Source organism: Trichosurus vulpecula, chromosome 5 (genome assembly GCF_011100635.1).
Source record: "Trichosurus vulpecula isolate mTriVul1 chromosome 5, mTriVul1.pri, whole genome shotgun sequence".
Classification (NCBI taxonomy): Eukaryota; Metazoa; Chordata; class Mammalia; order Diprotodontia; family Phalangeridae; genus Trichosurus; species Trichosurus vulpecula.
In genome coordinates this window covers 39,753,980-39,778,249 of record NC_050577.1, presented here as the reverse complement: position 1 = coordinate 39,778,249, position 24,270 = coordinate 39,753,980, and the positions used below count along the sequence as shown (strand labels likewise).

Here is a 24,270-nt window from a genome sequence, read left to right as displayed (position 1 = left end):
GAAGTTTTATGACTGTGTATAATGGTCTGATTAAAAAAAAAGTCTTCTCCCTGTGCACAGTTAGGATGCTGTCTCTATGAATCTGAGACAGCAGGGTGTCCATTTGTTCAGTTATGTGGTTATTTTAATTGCTGAGAAATACAGCCAAAATATCTTCCATCCTGTGCCTAAGAGACCAAGGGAAGAAAAGGGATCTGAGCCAAGGAAACTTCAGCAGAAGGCCTCCCTAGACACAGGCATGACGATTCCCTTTGTGCGACAACAACTTAGCATGATAACCGAGGTGTTCGTAAAAGCCCCAAGCCGTGATGCATGGTGGAATCCACCTGACCTGCCTTTTACTGGGAGTCCCACTGCTTCCAGTCACAACATAGAGTGACCTGAAATCGGGGAGGAGATTGAGGGATGGAGGAAGGGGCGGAGGGAGGGTGCAGAAAGAACACAGGAAGAAGAGAGAGAACTAAAGAGTAAGAAAGCCCACCAAAAACCTATCGTTCTATTGCTTCTGTCACCTTATCATATCTTTGTAACTGTATATACCTGGCAAGCATTTGACTCAATTCTACAAGTATTTCTGGCCCTGTGTGTTGAAATGGATTGAGATGAAGCATCAATATATTTATATTACAGGTGAAGGAGACAATCTGTTAAATCCCCAGAAGCTGGGACATGACCCTGTGCACCTCTTGGCTCAGCCTCTTCTACCAGACCAAGCCATTGATACGGTGGTCTCCTTTCTTTACACTGGAATTAGAAGGTACAAGTCGTCTTCATGCTACGTTGAAGAAGGATTTGACTTGACTTGCTTGGCTATAGTGGAAAGAAGCAAGAGAAATGGGTGGAAGATGCAGAGAATAAGACAACCCTCCCAATCAGAGTCATCGAAAATGCAGTGGGCTGCCTGGGGAAAAGGGGGGCCCCTCCCGCTAGAGTAGAGGGCTTCAAATTCTTGTTGGGAATTCCTGTTCTGCTATGGGAATTCTGAGATCCCTGCCAGTTGTGAGATTCTGATTTTCAATTGTGTTTTAGGAGTTGGAACATTTCACATTCTAAGGAAGGGTGTAGACCCTACAAGTTGCTTCTGTCCCTACCAAGCCCATGCAATGAAATCAAAATTCCTGAGCACAAATGTAGGTGATAAATATCTGAAAAGCAGATTTGGGAGAGCCCAGAGGTTCAAGGTTGTAAAAATGTATACAATGCACATTTACAGCTCCCTAGTGAAAAAAACTTGGAAACCCAAAATGACAGTTTTTCTAAAAACCATAAACATTTCCTAGTAACATCCCATGGTCCAACTGGCCTCTGCTGAGTCTCCAGTCGAGTTATAAGGAAGGATAGCCTGGCCCAGGCACCAAGGGAGTCAAGCCAAAGGCGGCAGGGCCATGCCTGCAACTCGGTCAGGGCTCCAGGGAAACTCTCCTAAAGTTACACACGTCCCCTGCCAAGCTCCAGTTCTGCTGGCCAGACAGTGACTCAGTGTACATGGAAATCCAGCTGGCTCCCTGCTCCTGGCTCTTACCATAACAGAAGGTGCATTGCTGGAGACGCTTCAGCATCGGCCTGTAGTCAGCCCTCGGGGGAATAGTTAGCACCTGAAAAGCCCCGGTGTCATCAATCTACAGGGAATGAAACCAAGACAGATCCAGCTTAGTGTGTGTGATGGACTTCCAGGCAGTGTCTGGAGAAGCTTACGGACTCCTCCTCACAATGAATTTAAATGCACAAAATAAAATACAGATTATAAAGCAAACCAATTTTACTGAAATGCAGTTCTCAAAATACATTTTTAAAAAACCACATTCTCGGACTCCAGGTAACAAACCCCAGCTTGGCACTCCTGGCTGTGGTGAAAACGTCACAGGTATTGTCTGCTGTAACTGTCACTGCCATTCAATGAAATTTTGAGACCCACAGATCTACGCACATACATTCACTGAGTCTACCTGAACTTGCTTTTCCCCCTTGGTTTAACCTCTTGTGTATAAAGATGCCAGACCTTAGAAAGTTTCAGTCTGTTCACTTCAGGGAGCTTATTTTCTATTATAATAGAAAATTTTCAATTCTCTATTTCTATCTCCGGCACTTCACACAGTGATTGGCGCCAAGTCGGTGCTTAATAAATGCTTTTCTATTCCAATCCAGATTTTAAAAATATATCTTTTATAATTCCTTTGAATGGGCTGGTTTGGAGACAGAAGTTCTGGGTTTCAGTCCCCACTCTGGTACTTAATGTATCTAATTTTGAGAAAGGCACCCTATTTCTCTAAGCCTCAATTTCTTTAATTTGTAAAAAGAGGGTACTATCTGTACTGCCTTCCCAAGAGCGCTCTTGTGAGAATCAAGGGTAGAGGCCACATCCATCCAAGCAGGAGTTATAGCTATTAAGTAAGCAGCCATTGGTGTTTCATTTTAAAATGGCCCCATTCTGGCACAGCAAAGTAGATAGGGCAGCTGGGCTGCATATGTCTCGCCTCAGCCCCTGCCTGAGAAGGGCTGCTGCCGTAGAGGACCTTTCTTTCCTCTTTTCCCTCAGCGTGACTCAGTGCACAAGCACTCTCTAATTAAGTGATTCCTCCATGACAGTCACTGGGCTCTACAGAGGGCTGGCCGATGAGATGAGCGACTGCCGAGCAATCTGGTCCTTATCGGTGGGTGTACGGCCAGGGGTTGACGGTTCCCTACCAACACCAGCCATTTCACCGAGTGAGTAAGGCAGGAGAAACAGTGGGTTGCTCTCAGGAGTTACTATTTTTAAATCTATGTGGATGCTGTTGTGATTAATAAGTGCAAATTCATTTAAAATGATTAATGAATTCATAGGAACATGTCCTATGTCTTTTCCCAATCAATGGATACCAGGAGTGTAGTTACAGGGGAAGAAGCACTGAGGAACTCTGGTCCTTCCTATGGGGAAATGACTTAACCGTCCTGGGCCTCGGTTTCCTCATCTGTAAAGCAAGGGAACTGGACTAGATGGCTTTTGAGGTCCTTTTTGGCTCTAGGTCCATGATCCTGTGAGACTCTAAGGTCTCTAAGAAATATTTTAATGTTTAAATGGGGTCCTTATCAGTCAATTAACAAGCAATTATTATCCACTTACTGTGTTCTAGACATTGGGGATACAAAGAAAGGCAAAACAAAAACTGTCCTCCCTCAAGGAGGGCACAACGTATAAATAACTACAAGATGTACGTGGAAGCAGATGAAGGTAATCTCAAAGGGGATATTGGGAGAGGCAGGTGGTGAGATGGATAGAGTGCTGAGCCTGGAGTCAGGAAGACCCGAGTTCAAATCCAGCCTCAGACACTTGCTAGCCTGTGTGACCCTGCGCAGGTCCCTTAACCCTGCTTGCCTCAATTTCCCCATTTGTAAAATGAGCTGGAGAAGGAAATGGCAAACCACTCCAGCATCTCTGCCGAGAAAAGCCCAAATGGGCACACGAAGAGTCAGACACAACTGAAAGATGACTGAACAAAGACAACTCTCAAAGCAGGTGAGATTTGACCTGAGCTCTGGAGGAAGCCAGAGCAACTAAGTGGGGGTGGGGGGGGCAGAGAGGAGGCAGAGCATTTCAGACATGGGGGAGGAGGACAGTCAGTTCAAGGGCAGAAAGAAGGGGGATGGGGTGGTGTCTCTGAGGAAGCAGGCCAGTAGGCCAGGTATGGAAGAGAGGAAGCTATCATTCTACTTTGATTCTTCCCCTAACCTTTGGGGCAGCACCACAGCCATCACTAGGATGAGGGCCAAGGCTGGCTTACCTTCTCTACGTACTGTGGGGATCCGGTGGTTGGCAAATCCAAGCAAAGTTAAAAACAGGCCTGGTGGAGAACTATTTTGCTACTGACAAGGAAATCTCTATAAAAACGTCAACCTGAGCTTTGGAAGGCCTGAAAACTTGGCTTTTGCTCCCAGGATCAGAAAGAGCCCTTTAACTGGAAACATGTTCTAAGCCCTGGACAAGCCAAACAGTAACAAAATAAAAATAAATATCAAGGTATGTAAAGCACAAACACATTTCTGAGCCAGAACATTCACAAAAATAGAGAGGCCCACCCTGTATCAGAATTTTGAACACGCAGCAAGCAAAATCCTCCAAAAATAAGGAGCTGTCACCAGACAGGTATGAAGAGAAACACCCACGGCTTGAGGCAGTCTATGAAGAAAGGTCTTCCCTTTTCACAAATGCCTCCCTATCTTAGACATGGCTAATAGTCACGTCTGTCACTCAGCCTGATAACACTGTTGGCTGTTTCTAAAAAGCTGGCTATAGGCCATTCCACTGGGGGATGGAGAGGATACTGCTTACCTGTGTGGGGAAGGGTACTGTGGTGTGACAGAAAGGATGTTACCCTTGGGAGGGAGGACAGACCTGGGTTTGAATCCTGCCTCAGACATTGTGGGATGCAGGTCAAGTCGCTTGCTCAGTTTTTTCATCTGTAAAATGGGCCTCCAATAGTGCTACAGTACTTGTCTCACAAGATTATAAGGCTCAAATCAGATACTACAAGTAAAGCAGTTTATACCATTAATGCTTAAAACTGCACTAAGACTTTTGGGTCACCCACTGTACCATGATGGCTTCTCTACAGACGGGGAATTAGGTGGCACTGTTCCAAACTATTAGAAAACCACCAAAGAACACCTTTCTAGTGGCCAGAAATGATCTCATGGGGAGTCTTATACTGGGGTCCTCAGCTTTGGTTGACCAGAGTCTTGGAAAAGCCATTTTTTCATTGTGCGATATGCTGAACCTTTAGGAATGTGACCCAGAACAAAAGGTTCCCATGGATCAACTTTACGACATTCTTTTAATTCAGAAAAAAAACACAGGAGTTTTGAGTAGTACAGAAGCCCAATAAAAGAGAGAAGGGATTTAGGAAGAAGAGGAGAGGAAACACAATGTCTCACTGGGATCCCGAATCTGGTAAATTGCAAACTGAGCTTCTTTATCCCACCCCTCAAACCTACTGCCCCTTCTGGCTTCACTCATCCCATACCAATGGACTGTAAGCTCTTTAAGGACAAGATCGATTGGTGAGATGTTTACTTCTTTGTAAAACTCCATTGGGTAGCGCTCTTTACACACCCACTGCAGAATTTTGAGCAGGTGCCAGACTGATGATATCCTTAGTGCTAAGTGTGAACTCCCAGTATGGAAACTCCCAATGCTGATTAATAACCACTCTGCAACTCATCGTCTTGGAGCAGAGGGCCCATAAACTTGTTTCTTTAAAAAAATTTTTTTATATCAGTAATTCAATGTACTTGGTTTCTTTTCTAATCCTCTGAATTTTACTTTATGAATTTGAATAAGACTATTTTTGAGAAGGGATCCATTGACTTTACCAGACTGCCAGGAGTCCATGGCACACAAAAGGTAAAGATTACTGTTTTATAGAGTTGTCTGAGCCCAAGTACACAACAGGTGCCTAATGTTTGCTGAAAAGAATTGTCAGTGGCACCACCATTCATCCACGGTCAAAACCTTGATGGAATCTTTGACTTTGTTGCTCTTCTAGTTATGTGGTCCTGCCCACTTTATCTCTTACATCCATCTCCCCTTCTCTATTTTTTTCTGCTTGAATTCCAGAACAGGACTTAATGATGCCCCATCTGGACTATTCCAAGGGCTTCCTAACAGATTTACTGGCCTCAATTCCCAGGGAGCCCCTCCCCCAATCCATCCTACATCCTCTTGCCATTCTAATCTCTCTTGTGCACAGACATCACCATGATCACAACCTCCTGATGACTCTTTATTGCCTACCAAATAGAATTCAAACTCCTGTGCTTGCCATCTCCAGCAATTCACCATCTGGTACCCTCCCCCCATCTTTCTAGCCTAATTTCATACTACTCCCCTCTGGGTCCTCTGTACTCCAGCCAAGGAGTCCTGACAAGCCACATCCAACACATACATTCATGACTCCTCTCCCAGCTCCACCCCCCTTCTCCACCATTCCCCAGCAGCCCTCTCCCCCTGGAAGATTCCTCTGCCCTGGACACTCTCTCCTCCCAGAAGCTCCAGGCCAGCCCGGCTCACTCCTTTACTTCTTCCCCTGTTTCTGCTCCTGACTCTTCAATCTTATTCCTCTTCCCTCCCCACACTTAAACTTCCTTTTATGTGTTGTATCCCCATCGCCCTAGTAGAGCGTAAGGTTCTTGAGGACAGGGGTTTTATTCTTGCTTGTATTTATATTCTCAGAACTTAATGAATGCTTATGAAGGTGACTAAACATGCTTGTCACACAGCTGAGGGGCACCCCATCTCTAAGTAATGAGCCCTATGGGTATTATTCATGTGGGTAGTTTTATGGTGAATCAGACCCCAGCTTTTGGCCTAATTCTGGCACATACTGTGTGTGGGACTCTGGAGAAGCTGAACTCTTTCTTAATCTTTGACCAGCAAAAACACTCATGAGGACTCACGGAAGACCACCACACCGACATGGGGAGGAGGGGAGAGGCAGACACTGAACAATGCAGCTGTGTTCTGCTTCTCCTGGCCTCCAATGGTCTCTCCCTGTCTTCTGTGGCCTCCTCAAATCCACCCATAGGTTGGTCTGACCCAAGGTTCCCTAGCTCCTTTCCTGATCTCTGGCTTTCTGAAATACTCCAGTGGGATGACCAATGGATTCTATTATTCTCCCTAGCCCTGGTGCTAGAGGAGTGTACAGGGCTATCTTCTACTTGCAGGACTCCATCTTCATGCTTTTCCTCTGCTTTCCCATCTCCATGCCTTTGCTCACATGATTCTCCATTAGTGGGATGCCCTCCCTCTTCCTCCCTCTCCTGCCCATTCTTTAAGGACCATCTCAAATGCTACTTTCTCAAGGAAGTTTCTCCTGTTCCCTCCTCCTACCCCACAGCTCCCATAACACAGTATACCTCTCTTATCCACTTCCCATTTCTCTCCCACTCTAGGGTCACAAAGGAGTCTGCTTGAGCCTCGTGACAACTCAGTGAGGTGGGTGCCACTATTAACTCCATTCCGTAGATTTCCCTACAAAAGTGTGACTCCATTTCTTCTTTAAACTGGGTATGACCCCTAGCCCCCAGAACCATGTGTTTGCTAGAGAAAATGACAAGACTTCCAAAATCGAATCACGCTTTGGGGGGAGCCTCCCCTATAAAGCAATTTCCTTCCAAGTGACTCCATGCTATAAGTAGAAAGACTTTCTAGATGTGCTTCTGATTTGACTCCTTCCTAGATACTACTTAGCTATTTCAGGGACCTGAGGACTAACCCCTATCCCCCTGAGACTCACCCCCTCCCCATGCCTCTTCTTAAGGAGAAGCATATGGGTGTTGTACTGATGAAGATGCAGAATGGACCAGTGTCTAATTTGGACCTCTCAACCTTAATCAGAGCTCATTGAAAAATCATGCTCTGAAGGGTTCTAGAGAGTTTAAGGCTAATTCAGAAATAAAATTCATCTTAATGTAATTACTTGTTATGCTAAAAAAAGCATTTTGAGATCCACATGTGATAGATACATATTTTTGGTGAAAAAAATACAGTAGGTTAAAATCAATACCAAATGTCTTTGCTACAAGAACAAATTAAGTATTGGCTTCAAGATATTTTCTTTTCTCTGGGTTTGGGACTAAAGATAGCCAAGAGAAGTTGAGAGTAGGTGCGAGGTGGAGACATACTAGATTCACAGATTATCACAGTTCATTGGTATATCATTTATAGCTGGCCTCAGTGGATTTTTTCCAGTTCATGTGCTTATCCTGTCCTGATGTGGACATCTCAGTCAGTTCATTAAGATACAAAAGAGACTGGTGCTGATGCTCAAAGGTATTTTTGACTTCCCTACCAATCTACCATCCAACATCATGGGATGGTTTCGAGTCATTATGTCCTGGAATTCATTTCAAAACTATTCAGGTCATGGCCGATTTCCATTTCATCATCTTTAGAGAAAATTATGGAGCTGGAAAGGTCCTCAAAGGACCATCTAATTATTGTGAATGTTAGAAAGAGGCCTAAGCGATTTCTTGATATCTTATGCTAAATAAAATGCCTCTCAACTACTTTGGCCTTTCACAGTGTCATAGATTTAAACCCAGAAAGGGCCTTAGTTAGATGTAATCTGGTTCACCTCTCTCTTCCCCCACCTGCTCATTTTACAGACGAGGAAACTGAAGCCCACACAGGCCTAGTGGCTGATGCAAGATCACACAGGTGGAAAGTACCAGTCAGAATTGGAACTCAAGTCCTCAGGTTCAAAGTCCAGAACTCTTTTCGCTGAATGATGTGACAGGAAGTGATCTTCAAACGAGTCTAGTTTCACCATAAGCTTACATCCCACAAGAATTTAAAAAAAAAAAGAGAAAACAACCTTTTTTTTCTGGTTCATTTCTCAAATTGCTTTTCCCTGATTTAAAAAACAAAGAAACAAAAAACAAGAGAGAAAAAGGGAGCAGCAAACATAGTTGTGAAGACCTGGTTTGGAGTCTCCATTCTAAAATTACTTCATATTTGGTGACCACGAGCACATCACGGTAAAAGGAGCTGGTAAGACCTGATGACCCAGAAGGTCCCACTAGCTACGACCCCATTGTTCCTCTGGTATTTACCAGCCCTGTGATTTCAAGCAATGCACCTAATCTGCCTCTATCTCTTCATCTGTAAAAAGAGGATAATGCCATTTGTACTACTGCCAGCACTTCCTCCTGTCCCCTTTTGGATAGTGATCCCCTCGAGGGCAGAGGCTGCCTTTTGCCTTTCTTTATATCTCTAGCACTTGGTACTGGTTCTGGCAGTTTATTGACTAACACATGGTTGCTAAATTGTGAAGCACATTTAAAATGTAGGCTGTTCGAATTATAATAAAATATTACAAATAATCAGCATTATAATAAAAATAATAATAATAATAATAATAATAATAATTACTAAGTTAAAAAGAGAGACAGTGCGATGGAGGGAGGAAAGACAGGCCACAGAGTCTGAGGGGCTGAAGTCCAGCTCTGCCATTACTTCTATGAGTCACTTGAATGAATACATGAAAATGCATTTATTAAGCACCTACTATGTCAGGAACTGTGCTATGCGATACAAATACAGAAGGGAGACAGCTCCTGCCCTCAAGGAGCTCAAGCTCTAACAACACACAGAGAGGGAGGAGCAGTGGCCAGGAAAGGGGATTTTGGTCTGACACACGTTACTCCTCCTTTCTGGCCTTTGAGTTCATCTGTGAAATTAGATACTTAGGTCAGATGATTTCAAAGGTCTCTTCTGGTTCTAGATCCTATGACTCATGATGAATCATTCATTTTACAAGTGGAGAAGCCAAGGCCTTGGGAGGGGGGATGATTTGCCCAAGCTGCCTGGGAACTAATGAAAGGATTTCCTTAGTGCAGATGGCTCATAACTTGCCTAAACCAGTCAGGGGTTGGGTGGCTAGCCCTTGATCGCAGAGCCAGAATGAGTCAGAGGTATAATTTGAACTCAGGTCTCCCTGACCCTAAGAACAGCTCTCTATTCCTTATGCCATGTTACCTCTCAATGAAAAGACTTTAAAAAGTATGGTGGGATTGTTACATCAGTGACATCTACTGTTCATAAGGAAGCCTTTCCCCATACCATTACCCATGGAACCCACAGTGCTAAGCAAGAATAAAACGTTGATTTTGGAGGCAGGGAGGTTCCTTAGAGCATGTAAGAAAGCACCAGGGAAAAGAAGCTCCCCCTTACCGCGAAGGCACGCTTGACGGCAGGCACATTGTTAAAAGCAATCACGACCGGAATGACATCCAGAGCGTTGAACTCCATGGTAGCTGTAACGATGGCTGAAGCATCGACAGATTTGTCACTGCTGAAAATTGTGGCGATCCTCCTGGTGTTGATTCCTGGGAGGGTTCTCTTGAAGATATTCCTGGCCACAAACCTCATGGTCTTGCCAATCTCCCGGTCCCCGGAGGAGGTCTCGAAGCGGAGAGCTTTGATCTCTCTGAGCAGCTGGCTCTTGTTATAGGAGTCGGACAGACGGAGGAGATGCCGGGTGTTAGAGTTATAGGAGATCACGGCCACCCTCGCTCCCACCGGGCAGTTGCCTTCCCTGATCTTGAGGTCATTCACGATGGCCATCGTCATCTCCTTCATTCGCTCAAATGCCTCCTCCGTGACCTCTCGGGACAGATCCAAAGCAAACACTAACTCTGTAGGATGAACAGGACATTCTGGCTTTCCTAAAAGATAAGGAGGAAAAAAATGTGTCCATAACTTAACAGATTCTTTTTACTTTGTTGATAGAATCATAGAATGCGAAGGTCTTAAAGTGGCATTAAGAACAGACCTTGGAGATCTTTTAGTTCAACCTTTCATTTTACAGTTGATGAAAATGAAGGTGGGGAGGAGGGAAATGACTTGCCCAAAGGAATATAGGGAGTAAGAAACAGAGTCTGGATTTGAAGCCACGCTCCATGGCTCAAAAACTGTCCTTTATGCTTTAAGGCATATAAAAATGCCCTTACAAGGACCTTGTAAGATGGCTGTGCCTTACAGAGGAGAAACTAAGGCTCAGAGAGGAAAACAGACTTTTCTTACATCACGTAGCTGGAATCACTGGACCCAGGACCTGAACCTGGGTCTCCTAATCACAGTTTTAATGCCCCGGAGTTGGGGAGAGACAAAGTCTACTGGATAAACCTCCAGACAGAGGAGGAAAAACTGTTCGAATTTCATCCCTGACACTTGAAACCTGCCTGCTAGGGGACTATAGACAAATCATTTCATTACCTGGGCCTCAGTTTCTTCATCTGTAAAATGAGGATAATGATCCCTATAGTGTCTTCTTCACAGGAAGAGCCACTGAGATAATGTATATCACCTGCAAACCTTTAAGGGTTATGTAAAAATGGGTTATTATTAGGGTCTGGGAAGAGGATGCAAGAAGCAGGTGGGGGATTCAGAAAAGGTCTTAGAGATCCTCTAACCCAACTCTCTCATTTTTCACAGAGGAGGAAACAAAGGCCCAGAAAAGTGACTTTGTCCGAGGTCATAAAGTTTAGCATCAACTAACTCTACGTCCACACTGACCAGTTTCACACTAACTCTACGTCCGCGCTGACCAGTTTCACACTAACTCTACGTCCGCGCTGACCAGTTTCACACTAACTCTACGTCCGCGCTGACCAGTTTCACACTAACTCTACGTCCGCGCTGACCAGTTTCACACTAACTCTATGTCCGCGCTGACCAGTTTCACACTAACTCTACGTCCGCGCTGACCAGTTTCACACTAACTCTGTGTCCGCGCTGACCAGTTTCACACTAACTCTGTGTCCGTGCTGACCAGTTTCACACTAACTCTGTGTCCGCGCTGACCAGTTTCACACTAACTTTGTGTTCACACTGACCAGTGCCAAGCCAACTCTGCTGTGCTAAAATGGAAGGGAATAAGATTTATAAAACTAACCCCTTACAAAGGCCTCCTCCTCTGATGGCTCCTGGGTATAGGGGTGTGACCACGACTGCGTTCTTAGAGGATATCCCACTGATAGAGGATAACCTCTGACAGCGCACACTGGCAGAGGGGCTTCAAGCGTACGCTTGGTCTGGCTGTCCTCTATGTGAGGATCTGCCACACCAAGACAGGAGAGGTCGTCACTAGACAGCTGTTCATGAGTAGCTAAACTTGTTTTGGTCCCAAAACTCATGAAGGCATCTAGAGAGGGCATGGAGGGGCTGTAATCTGCATCAGGGAAGGGTATATCCACTGACCAAATCAAGGATCATTGGTACACTGACGCACAAATTAAAAAAAACTTTTTAAAAATCCATAAAAGAATGACCAAAAACTTAAATAACAACAAAAAAAACTCATTTTGTTTTTAGTGGTGTGATACAACGACGTGATGTTGCATGACCACAATCTCCGAAACCTCAATTAATTAGATAAACTGCAGTTTCAGATCATTTAACTTTTTCCAGGAAAAATAATGAAATAACAGCAAGGGGTAACAGATGGAAAGCCTGGATCCTGCATGAATACCCAGCAAAGGCAAGCAAGCCGGAGGAAGGCACCCAGCACTTTGGATGGATCCCTTTGGATAGAGGCTATGGACAATAGTCACGTAGGATGAGAAGGTAGGAACAGGCTTTATCTGAGTATCAGAGCAAGTGCAATTAAGGATTCATCCATCAACCCTCACAGAGATCTGGCTCCCCTTTCATGCTGCCGTCCCCATTACTCTACCGTCCCTTGTTCCCACCCCTCAACACACAGAGCCTGGGTGGGGGTGGGGAGTCAATACTCCTTGCTTCCTATTGTCACTTTCAAACTCTCTCTTTACCTGCTTCACTCAGTTCTGTCCTCTTTTGAATTCCTCCCAAATACAATTTTCCACTCAAACAAAGTTGTGGCCCTTGTGGTTTGCCAAATGGACCTCCCAATTTCTTCTTCCTTTCTCAGAATTCAGCATCCTCTCCTCCCCAATTCCTGTTTCTAAACCAGGGGACTTAATGTTCATGTTGATTCTCCCTCAAGCTCCCCAGTCTCCCATTGCCTCAGTGTCCTTAAATCCCACAACCTATATCCCTGACCTACACCTTCAACCACAAATAGTATCCTGCCACCAGATCCTGCCATTACCCACAAGAGTGCCGCTTCACTAATTGGGAACTCTGACATTGCTCTGACCACCACCTCCTGTCCTTCCACCTCCCTCTGTCTTTCAGCTGTCCTATACTGTTCTCTGCCTGCTTTGAGACCTGCATTCCCTCCATTTCCTGCCATTTTCTCAGGTTAACTCTCCTCTTCAGACTTCAACCTCTTCCATCTCCACCCCAAAGTTAGCATTTTCAACTCTACACTGTCCTCTGCTCACACTGAATGTCTTGTCCCCTTATTCCATCACTGCTCTTCCTGTGCCAAACCTCAGCCTTGGATGACTCCCATCATCCATCTCTTACTCATAAACATCTGAATGAAATCCTGAGATGGTACAGACTGGATTCAAATTTATGTTATCCAAACTCAAATGAACCCTCAATGTAGGGAGGCAGTCCTTTTATTCCTCCCTAATTGATTCCCCATCTCATTTCCCACAAAGGCTATTCAAAATCATCTCTTCACTAATCAAGTCTCCCCACCCTCTGCTTCCTCTTATTTGTTAGCTGAGGCCCTTTCTCTTTATTGGAAACATCTGAGGCTATTCAGTGTGAACTTCCTTTTCTCCCATTCTCTTCTTCTCAAAACTCCTTGACATCATCTTTTACTCCCTCCTCCTTTCTCCCTGTCTCTGACCAAGGTGACTCTTCTTCTTGACAAGGCCCATCCTTCAACATGTGTCATTCAGTCATGTCCAACTCTTCGTGATCTCATGGACCACATCGTGCCAATGATGTCCATGGGGTTTTCTTGGCAAGGATACTGGGGTGCTTTGCAATTTCCTTCTCCAGAGGCAAACTGAGGATAAGTGACTTGCCCAGGGTCCCATAGCTAGTAACTGTCTGAGGCCAGATTTGAATTCATGTCTTCCTGACTCCAGGCCCAGTTCTCTATCCACCGAGCCATTTAGCTGCCTCTTCAATATGTATGCTGAAACCTATCTTGTCCAGCATATTGCATCCTCCATCATTCTGCCTCTTGCCTTTATAGTCTTTAATCTATCCCTATCAACTGACTCCTGTCCAACTGGCTTCAAATATACAGAAAGTCTCCCACCTTAAAAAAGCTTCAATAGATCCTACCATCCACTCCAGGTGTCCTCTCTCTCTCTCCTCATTTCTCAACTAGATTCCCAAAAAGAGCTGCCAACACTCCTTAATCCTTTGTAATCCGGCTCCTGCCCTCATCACTCAACGAAAACAATTCTCCAAAGTTGCCAATGCTTTTTTCATTAATAAATCCGATGGTCTTTTCCCAATCCTCATCCTTCTTGACCTCTACATTGTTGACCCCCTCTTCTTCTGGATATTCTTGGCTGTCTGGGCTTCTGGCACACTCCTCTCTCCTGCTTCTCTTCCTCCCTGGCTGACCTCTTCTTCTCAGTCTCTGTTGCTAGCTAATCATCCACATTACACCTCCCAAGGTTTGGTCCTGGGCCCTCTTCTTCCTGTATAGTGTCTCTTGGTAACCTATTTGATTCCATGGGTTTAACTATCTCTCTTAAGCAAGTGATGCCAAGATCTATATCTGTGTTTCTCCCCCAAATACCAGATCCGCACCACCATTTGTCATTCCAAATGAACATTTCACACGAGATGTCCTGGAGACATCTCAAATTTAACATGGTCAACAATGAACTCTTTTTCCTTCCATATTCTCCTCTTCTAGATCTCTCTGTATTTGCCAAAGTCACCACCCAGCTTTCCATCATCTCAGGTTCAGAATGTTAACGTGATCGTGACCTCTTCACTCACCCCTCATTCCACAGTTGCCGTATCTTGAAGTCTCTTACCCCTTCCCTTATCGCCTTTATCACCTACCAACTGGATTACTGCAACACCCTCCTAATTAGTCTTCCTGCTTCAAGTGTCTCATCATTCCACCATATCCTGCACATTCCTGCCAAAGTTATTTTTCTTAAGCTCATGTCTCATTGTGATTCACCTATTAGACCAGCTCCAATGGCTCCCTGTAGCCTACAGGATAAAATATAAGCATCTCTGTTTAGCTTTTAAAGTCCTTCGTAACCTGGTTTCCACCTGTTTCAACAATCCAGCTAGCAGCGTCTGTGGGGGTGTAAGATCCACCAACAGCCAGCACCCAGAAAGCTGCCAGCATGCTGCAAAAGCACAGGTTCTTTTGATCTGCTTAACTAAGGAAAGCTACGTGAAGGGGTTGACAAGCTTACTTTAATTCAGCATACAAATATTCACTTAGTTCGGGGGAAAAAGCCAGCTCCCTGAACTTCAGAACAAAATACAAACAAAGTACAAACATCAACAGACAGACCTTGTCTGATTCAAATCCCAATACATAGTTACCAGAGTTTAACAAAGTCTCAGCAACCGGGTTACAAGCTGGAGGGCTCCTTAGCTACAGCTGCCCAGAGTCTCTGCCTCAGCACCATCATGATGAGAGCCCTTAAACAAATTACAAACAGACAGACCCAATACAATTCATAGTTACCAACATCTAGGTTCAGCCTGGGAGCTCATAACAAGCATGGCCCAGAGTCACTCGCACCACCACTGCTGTGGGTAAGAGCTCCAAAGAAGAGAAGCCCAACCCCTGGTTTTATATCTTTTTTCAGCGTCAGGGGTTAGTCACACATACAAGTCACCCACCTGACTTAAAATCTTCACAAAGAGGTGACTTAAACCCATGTGGTCTAAGAGCCTCTGATGTCCCAAACCTATCACTCAAACTCATTTGTAAACTAAGCCCTCCCCTGAGTTAGCCCCACCTTGGCCCCCACCTTAGTTACCAATCCACACCCACCTAGGTTTTACACCTAATAGGGGTTTGGGCCTGGGGCTTAGCACGTAGTAAGGCTCGATGAAATACACTGAATTACTCAAAGGAAACAAACCAAACTTTTCAAGGGCACTTGTTGAACTAAGTGCTAAGAGCCCATTTTGCTTACCAACACACCACCTATCATCTTTTCATGACTGAAAAATTATTCCCAGTCCAGCACTCCATGATCCAACCAAACTGGCTTATCTCAGTTCCACATACTTTCAGTTTCTTTCTCCCGGAAGCCTCCACGAAACAATCCCTTATAATCAGTGATGGTAGATTCTGGGAAGTCTCTCTTATCTCTACAGCAATGCTGAATAGGCTTCAGCCAGCCACAAGATGTTCCTATTTGATCAAGCTTTTAGTTAGCTACAGACTAAAATGAGGATAAGAGTCGTTTGGATAATAGTCCAGAGAAATAGGTTGGTTTATCTCCTCAGATACGTACTAGCTGTGTGACCCTGGGCAAGTCACTTAACCCTGTTTGCCTCAGTTTCTCATATTTAAAATGAGCTAGAGAAGGAAATGGCAAAACCACTGTAGTATCTTCACCAAGAAAACCCCAAATGAGTTATGAAGAGTTGGACACAACCAAAACAACCGAACAACACCAATCCTCGAATGATGGGTGGTCTTAGAATTTTACGTGATCATAGGATTTTAGAGCTATGAGGGACTCTAGAAACAATCTGTTCAGACCCCCACATCTTATTGAAGAGAAGAATGAGGCTTAGAAAAAGAGACTGAAAGGGAAGCCAGCAAAGTAAGGAGTTCAGAGTTAGTCCTTGTGCTACCACATGGATGTTTTCCAGAGCTGAGCACTTGGCTGGCCTTGGGAGTTGTACTAATCCGATCATCTCTACAAAAACTCCAACAGCTATGACTATGGCTGCTGCTGTGTTTAACAAGGCAGTCAATATGGAATTGAGAAAGATTGTGGGCAGCAGGGATTGTGTTGAATGAACCAGGTTTGGTAAGATGACCCCTTGCCATCCCTCTGATATGACAACGGCACAGGGAAGACCAGAGAAGTACAAATCTAGGAGCTCGGCGCTCGACTCTGAAAATGGCACCAAAAGAGAAGACTGAACTCTCACCTCCAGACCTGGCTTGCTTCTTTTCCAATCCTGTTCACCCAGAAATCTGAAGCACCCCAGAAATCTGAGGCCCGCAACCATAGTGCTTGTATATTCTGGGTAAGCATATCTCGTCCCTGCAGCAATGCTGGCTCAGACAGGGTTATACACTGCTGCTCTTGGAAACCAAAGCAACACCAGTCAGCCATGCTAAATCACCTTCCAGATGTTTGACAACGTTTAAATATCGTCTGCTCATTACAAGGAATAGTAATGGAGTACTCACCCTTCCAGCCAGCTGAAGAAGAAAAACAAAAGCGCCACATTATTATTTGGGAGAAGAACAGAAGATTAAAGCATGTAATAAAGTTATGGCTGCTGAGATCTGATCCTATGAGCTTTTCCAGGTGAATTCCGCAAATTTTGGCAGATAGACCATTTCTTGGCACCCAGGTTTGGAAAATTAGTAGACTGAACCTGGTATCCTGCTAACTGTAGTATTCCAAGGGGGCTGACAAAGGAAGTCAAGGGTTTGTACGGGGTAGTTGGGTCACAGGCAAGCTAGCCTGAAGCTGCAGACGGTCTTCATATGGTAAGGGGGAAGGAAATGTATCAGAGTGGGCACTTATCTGGAGAGCAAAATGGTCTCATGAACGCCACTGGATGCCCCACCTACTTTCAATTAATCACAATAATCACAATATTCAATAGATAACAAGCATTTATACTGCACCTTAAGGTTTCCAAAAGGCTTTACAAACATTATCTTATTTTATCCTCAAAACACCCCTGGGGGGTAAGCCTGTTTTGATCCCCATTTGGCAACTGAGAAAACTGAGACAGACAGAAGTTAAGTGACTTGCCCAGGGTCACAAAGCTAATGTCTGAAGTTAGATTTGAGCTCAGGTCTTCCCGACTCTAGGCCCAGAATTCTTTCCACTGTGCCACCAAGCTGTGTTTTAATTCAATTAAATTAGTTCTCTCAGGTGCTACTTCCTAAAAGAGCCCATCTCAGGTGCTAATATTGCCTCTCCCCTTGAACCCCACCACCTTGAAATTAGTTTGCATTTACTCAGTATCTAATTTTACATAAATAAAAAATACATATGCATGTGTATATTATACCTACATATATTTACATATTTATTTGCCTATGTGCATGTTGCTTTCCCCTTGAAGAATGTAAGCTTCTTGAGGGCAAGAATAGTCTCATTTAATTCTTGTCTTTTTATCCCTAGCACCCAGCACCTGGCCTAGCCCATAAGGGTGCTCAGGAAATGCTTATACAATGGAACTGGAGAACAAAAGTGTCTTCCACCAAAAGTGTCAATCCCACTCTTTCTTATTTCCTAGATCTTCGCCAATCTTCCCCCAGTTTAGGAAAGAGATGCCCCTTTTTCACAGCCATCACACACTCTTTATAGAGACAGACAGCACAGCCAGTCCAGCTACACTGTCCTGCAGGAATGAGAATTCAAGATCCATCCTGCATTCAGAACTTTAAATGTCTGTCTTGAGACCAATTCTATCTGCTGCAATGGCTTTTACTTTATTTCTCTTTCCCTAAGAGAACCTGTGAGAAAATCCATCTTTTTCTTTAGCTTGTATTGGTTTATTCAGAATGATGTTCTGTGCTGTCAGATAAAGTGTAAAAGCATTCAACTATTCAGGGTCTGCTTCTGTTGAAGCCCCTTGACATTACATAGGCACATATTTTGAAGGCGGCAGGGGGAAAGAAGATGCCATGCAAAATGACATTTTCTTTAATCTTCCAGTCAAAATGCTGTTACTGTTTTCAGACCTTGGGAGAAGGAGAAGAAAACAGCTGGCATAAATATGATAACTGGAAGAAGACTGAAAATTTCTGTAAACCAATTTCTAACTAAATATAAACAGATCACTTTGCAAAAGCAGCCTTGCCTCAGAACAATAACTCAAGAGCCAAGGTATCCATTCAACTGCATTTTCATTTCATCCATCTTCTAGTCTGTCATAATAAATCATGGCCAGCTCTTTTATTTTTTAATTGCAATTATTATTCGCTACTGATTGACTTACTGTAGTTTTGAGAGTTGCTGGGAAGATTCTGAGCCCATGCCTTAAGGTTCTTTGGATAGAAGGTGCCAGGATACTTAGCACTTGGGGTCATCACAGTCAACAAGCTGGCTGTCCAGCAATAATTGCTCCCCAGCTCCAGGCTAGCCCAATGACACCTTCTCAACTTGAATTAAATTAGCTGGGGAGGTGGATGCAGAATCTGCTGGCAATCTGGTGTATGATTTAAAATGGGGTACTCACGGCTATGGTCCCGGACAAACTGAATGACGTCACAGGTCTGCATTTCAAAAACAGAAGAGGAAGAATTAACAGACAGACCACAAGGTGCAGAAGTTTGTGATTCTCAAAGGACTTCACTGGATTCTAGAAGTACGTACTGAAAATGGTGTCCATCCCTTCGCTCCTTTTGGGCCCTGGGAAAATAAATATTTCAGTAAATAAAATGTGCATCATTATCAACAAGAAAGTCCAAATAGTTTTTTAAAAAATCATAGAATCATAAAATTCTAGATGGGATCATCAGATCCAATGGCTCCATTCTTTTTAGTTTTATGGATTGTAAACCTCTTACCAAGTCTAAGGGACTTACTATACTCCCCCATAACAGCATGGGGGATAACACTGTGCCACACCGTGGTACTGCTTTGTTTTAAAAACATTACCATCCCAGCTTGATCTTAGAGCTTTGGGCAAAGCCCGAGGTCAGGGCTGGAAATGGAGAACACTCATTGTTCACTGATGTCATACAAAGAGTAGTTAAAAGAATGAGAAAAGCTGAGCCCATGGGGAGGTGCCTTGGGAAGACTCAGTGGGAACTGTGATAGCTGCCTTCACAGCCTTGGAAAGGGCTGCATGGCCCCAGGACTAGGAGCAAAGAGGGGAAGTCGCAGAGAAGCATATTTCAGCTCTAAGAAAAAACTGCTCAACCATTAGACCATCCAAAAATAGACTGGGCTGCCTTGAGAGGTGGCAGGTTCCCCGTCCAAAAGAAGATGGATGGTCACTCCTCAGGGACATCAGAGGTGGGATGTTAAGCACAAGTTAGGCTAAATGATCCTTGAGGTCCTATACAACTCTAGATAGTCTAAATCTGTGCATGCCCCTGATCCTGGGAAAAGAAGCAATGATTTACTTGGAGTTTAGGAGTTCCTAATCCCTAAGACTTTGGGTGGACAGTTAATTTTGGAGTCAGAGGACCTGGGTTTAAATCTTGCCTCTGCTGCTTACTACCTGTTTGGTTTACTGGGAATCACTTAATCTTCCTGGGCCACAGTTTACTCATCTGTAAAGTGAAGGGGTTGGTCTAGATGGCCCTGGAGGTCCCTTTCATCTCTGAATCCATGATCTTATGACCTTTTAAATAAACTAAAATGTAAAAATCTTGAGAAATTAAGCTATCCTTTCTTTAAATAACATGAGAAAAAGGTTCTCACACATTAACTCTCCCATTAATCTCCCCAGTGGTTGGCATGGCCTATGTACTACTTGGAGCATAGGCATCACTCTCTGGCATGTAGAAGGGTCAGAATCTGGATTCCATGCCTGGTGCATCCACTGGCTAATCCAGCCCTGGGACAAGAGAAGGCAGAATTGCCAACGAGTCCCGAGCAGGAGCCACAGCCAGGTTGCCAGGTCACAGGTCCTGACTCAGGACCATAATTCAGCACCTGCTCCCAAGCAAAGTTTGGACATGCTAACCCCTCAGCAGCAGCTGCATCTACAACTGGGCCTTTATCTCCTGCCATCATCAGACTGATAACTATGATGAGATGATGCCGAAAGTGATTAGCTTAACTAAACAAAGAAATCAGATTCAAAACTTGAACATCTGGAAAGGTAATTAAAAGCGGCTGGCAAGGATGAGTGTACATCTGTAGGGCTTAGGGGAGGAGGAAAAAAGGGAAAGTCATTTTGACTTGCTTTGTTAGAACCTTACATCACTGGAATCAGTTTGGCTGGGTCACATGAATGAAAATAGCCACGGACAAAATACAATGGATTACCACCCAAATTCCTGGAGGAAAAAAACACATCATAAATCCCTCATATAGTCAAATCTCATTTGTTATTCATCTACTCAATAATTAAACAGATATTAGTTGAGTGTCTATGATTCTGGCAAAAGACTGGACAAGAACAGAAGAGATATTTAGGAAATGTGCAAAAACTTTCAGTCTCTTAGCTTTGACTCCCTCCCCCAAAATGATCAGAGTCAGCTTCCAAAAGGCAATAAAAATGGAATAGTTTGAGCTTTTCCTCCTCACTTTGCCAACACACAGGGGTGGGGGGATCTGAGAGCGCTGTCATGGCCAGCCAGCAAGAGACAGAGAACAGAAGCATAGGGCTGGGCTCATTTACCAAAGGAACAACAAGGAGCTGCTTGGAGTATCGACTTTTCATGGATGAAAACAATTATGTAAGATATCCATCAATGTGACCTTACCTTCTGTCCTGGAGGTCCTTGGGATCCAGGAGATCCCTGTTCCCCAGGGGGTCCTGAAGGGCCCTAGACACATCAGATGAAATAAACCACAGGATCAAACTCATCCCTTCCTGCCTTGGCATTCAGGTACAACACACTTTTGTTCTAAGCAACATGGTGGAAAGAACATGGGATTAAGAGAAAGAGACTTAAATTGCGGGCTCTTCTAATTGTTTTATCTTCTTAAGGACAGGAGAGTGAAAATACTTGACCTACTTACCATGCAAGAATTTTCTAAGGATCAAGCCTGATAATAGCTGTGAAAAAGTTCTTGGCAGAGGGGGAAGGGCATCTTTTGGACCAGACTCATGAGCTCATTGGTATAAGGAATTCCTTCTACCAGCGCAGATCAGCAACTTCTCTACATCTTATAGTCTTTGAAAATTGGCCAGGTCAATGGCTCATCCAGAGCTGCCTAGTCAATACACATCAGAGGCAAGGTCTGATCAGAAGTTTACAAAGCACTTTACACATGCCATTTCACTGGATTTGCCCAACTCTGTGATCTAGATAATAATAAATACAACAATAATAATAGTACTATGCATTTGTATAGTGCTTTAAGGTTTATAAAGCACTTTTACATATATATAATCTAATTTGATCCTCATAACAACTCTGGGAGGTAGAAGCTACTATTATCCTCATTTTACAGCTAGAGAAACTGAGGCCAGGAGAGGTTAAGTGACTTGTTAAGGGTCACACAGCCATGGACGTGTCTAAGGCAGGATTTGAACCTGATTTCATGCATCCACTGCACCACCTAAACAACAGAAGTAGTATATTCCACATGCTCCCTCCATCTTAATTTCAAGAATAAAAGGATTTAAAATAAAACTTTGAGGAGAATGCCAGTAGGATTCTAATCAGATAACTGAGGTGAAAATGCTTTGAAAAGTTCATTGACAAAGGATGAAGACAAATACTGGATTCTTTTCAAAACTGGTAAGGTTGATATCTCCCTACCCAGCTCAAAGAGGTTCATGCACCTCAAAACTTGTGTTCTGTCAAATACAACCTTTACTGTATTCCATCAAATACAGCGATCTTTAAATGTTTAAACTTTTATTTTTTAGAAAAGCATATATACTTTATAGACTATTTGGGAAAATAGGCAAAGAAGGAGTCCTACCAAATTCTTTTTAAGAGGAAGAGTCAAAACAGAGAAAGAAAATTATAGACCTATTTCCCTAATGAATATTGATGCAAAAATTTTAAATAAAATATTAGCAAAAAGAATGTAGCTGCTTATCATGAGAATAATACACTATGACCAGGTAGGATTTATTCCAGGAATGTAAGGCTGGTTCAATATTAGGAAAAGTATCAGCATAATTGGTCATATCAACAACAAAACTTGCAGAAACCATATGATTATCTCAATAGATGCAGAAAAAGCTTTTGACAAAATACAACACCAATTCCTATTAAAAACACTAGAAAGCATAGGAATAAATGGAGTCTTCTCTAAAATTATAAGTAGCATCTACCTAAAACCATCAGCAAGCATTATGGAGATAAACTAGAGGCATTCCTAATAAGATCAGAGGTGAAAAAAGAATGTCTATTTTCACCCCTACTATTCAATTTGGCACTAGAAATGTTAGCTTTAGCAATAAGAGAAGAAAAAGAAATTGAAGGAATTACAATAGGCAAAGAAGAAACTAAGTTATCACTCTTTGCAGATGATATGATGATTTACTTAGAGAATCCTACAGAATCAAGAAAAAACTACTTGAAATAAAAAATCTTTAGCAAAGTTGCAGGATATAAAATAAAGCCATGTAAATGCTTGGCATTCCTATATATTACTAACAAAGTCCAACAGCAAGAGATAGAAAGAGAAATTCCATTTAAAGTAACTGTAGACGCTATAAAATATTTGGGAGTCCACTTGCCAAGACAAACCCAGGGCCTATGTGAACACAATTACTAAACACTTTTCACACAAATAAAGTCATATCTAAATAAATGGAAAAACATCACTTGCTGGTGCTTAGGCTGAACTAATGTAATAAAAATGACAATTTTACCTAAATTAATTTATTTATTCAGTGCCATACCAATCAAACTACCAAAAAAATTATTTTGCAGAGCTGGATAAAATAACAACAGAATTCATCTGGAAGAATAAAAGGTCCAGACTATCAAGGGAATTGATAAAAGAAATGCTAGGGAAGGTGGCCTAGCCATACCAGATATTAAACTGTACTATAAAGCAGCAGTCATCAAAACTACTTGGTACTGGCTAAGAAACAGAGTGCTGGATCAGTGGAATAGGATAGGTACACAAGACGTAGTAGTCAATAACTATAGCAATCTACTCTCTGATAAAACCCAAAGAATCTAGCTTCTGGGTTAAGAATTCACTATTCACAGTGAGTAGAGCACCGGCCCTGGAGTCAGGAGGACCTGAATTCAAATCCGGCCTCAGATACTTGACACACTTACTAGCTGTGTGACTTTGGGCAAGTCACTTAATCCCAATTGCCCTGCCTTCCCCCCTCAAAAAAAAAAAAAAAGAATTCACTGTTCCACAAAAACTGCTGGGAAATTTGGAAAATGGTATGGCAGAAACGGGGCATAGACCAATATCCTACACCGTATACCAAAATAAAGTCAAATGGGTTCATGATTTAGGAATAAAGGCTGATACTATAAGCAATTTGGGAGAGAAAGGAATAGTTTACCTGTCAGATTTATGGGAAAGGGATGAATTCATGACCCAACAAGAGATAGAGAGTATTACAAAATACAAAATGGATAATTGTGAGTATGTTAAATTGAAAAGCTTTTGCATAAACAAAGCCAATGCAACAAAGAGGGAAGCAGAAAATTGGGAGAAAATCTTTACAACCAATATCTCTGATAAAGGCCTCATCTCTAAAATATACAGGGAACTGAGCCAAATTTATAGGAATACAAGTCGTTCCCCAATTGAGAAATGGTCAAAGGATGTTGTAACCAGAATGGCCTTTGTTTTCTTTGAATGACTCAGCTTACCTCATTGAGCCTCTGGACACTGTGGCTTGCTCTTCCGGGGCAGGAAGCCCAAAGAGCATGCCAGGAAGCAGACAACTTCCTGTGTGATGAGTCATGGGGCTGGCTGAGGGGAGGTGTTAATGGCTACGCTAGGGGGAGGGGCCAACTCAAGAACCAATTGGCCCTGGTCATTCAGGCGGCACTTGATGATGTCAAAAACCCTACAAGAGGGGAGAGGCAGCTTGAA

General features: G+C 43.3%; 1 protein-coding gene across 1 annotated transcript in view; it reads right to left on the bottom strand.

The window, feature by feature from the left end:
• COL6A6 (collagen type VI alpha 6 chain) overlaps positions 1 to 24,270 on the bottom strand; it is a 113,492-nt gene that overhangs the window by 12,113 nt on the left and 77,109 nt on the right. Inside the window, exons 28-33 of the mRNA XM_036760312.1 lie at positions 21,003 to 21,065; positions 18,937 to 18,972; positions 18,800 to 18,836; positions 16,788 to 16,799; positions 9,710 to 10,203; positions 1,523 to 1,619 (exon numbers count right to left, since the gene is read on the bottom strand). Of these exons, the coding sequence (XP_036616207.1) occupies positions 1,523 to 1,619; positions 9,710 to 10,203; positions 16,788 to 16,799; positions 18,800 to 18,836; positions 18,937 to 18,972; positions 21,003 to 21,065 (739 nt within the window). The remainder of the gene's footprint in view (positions 1 to 1,522; positions 1,620 to 9,709; positions 10,204 to 16,787; positions 16,800 to 18,799; positions 18,837 to 18,936; positions 18,973 to 21,002; positions 21,066 to 24,270) is intronic.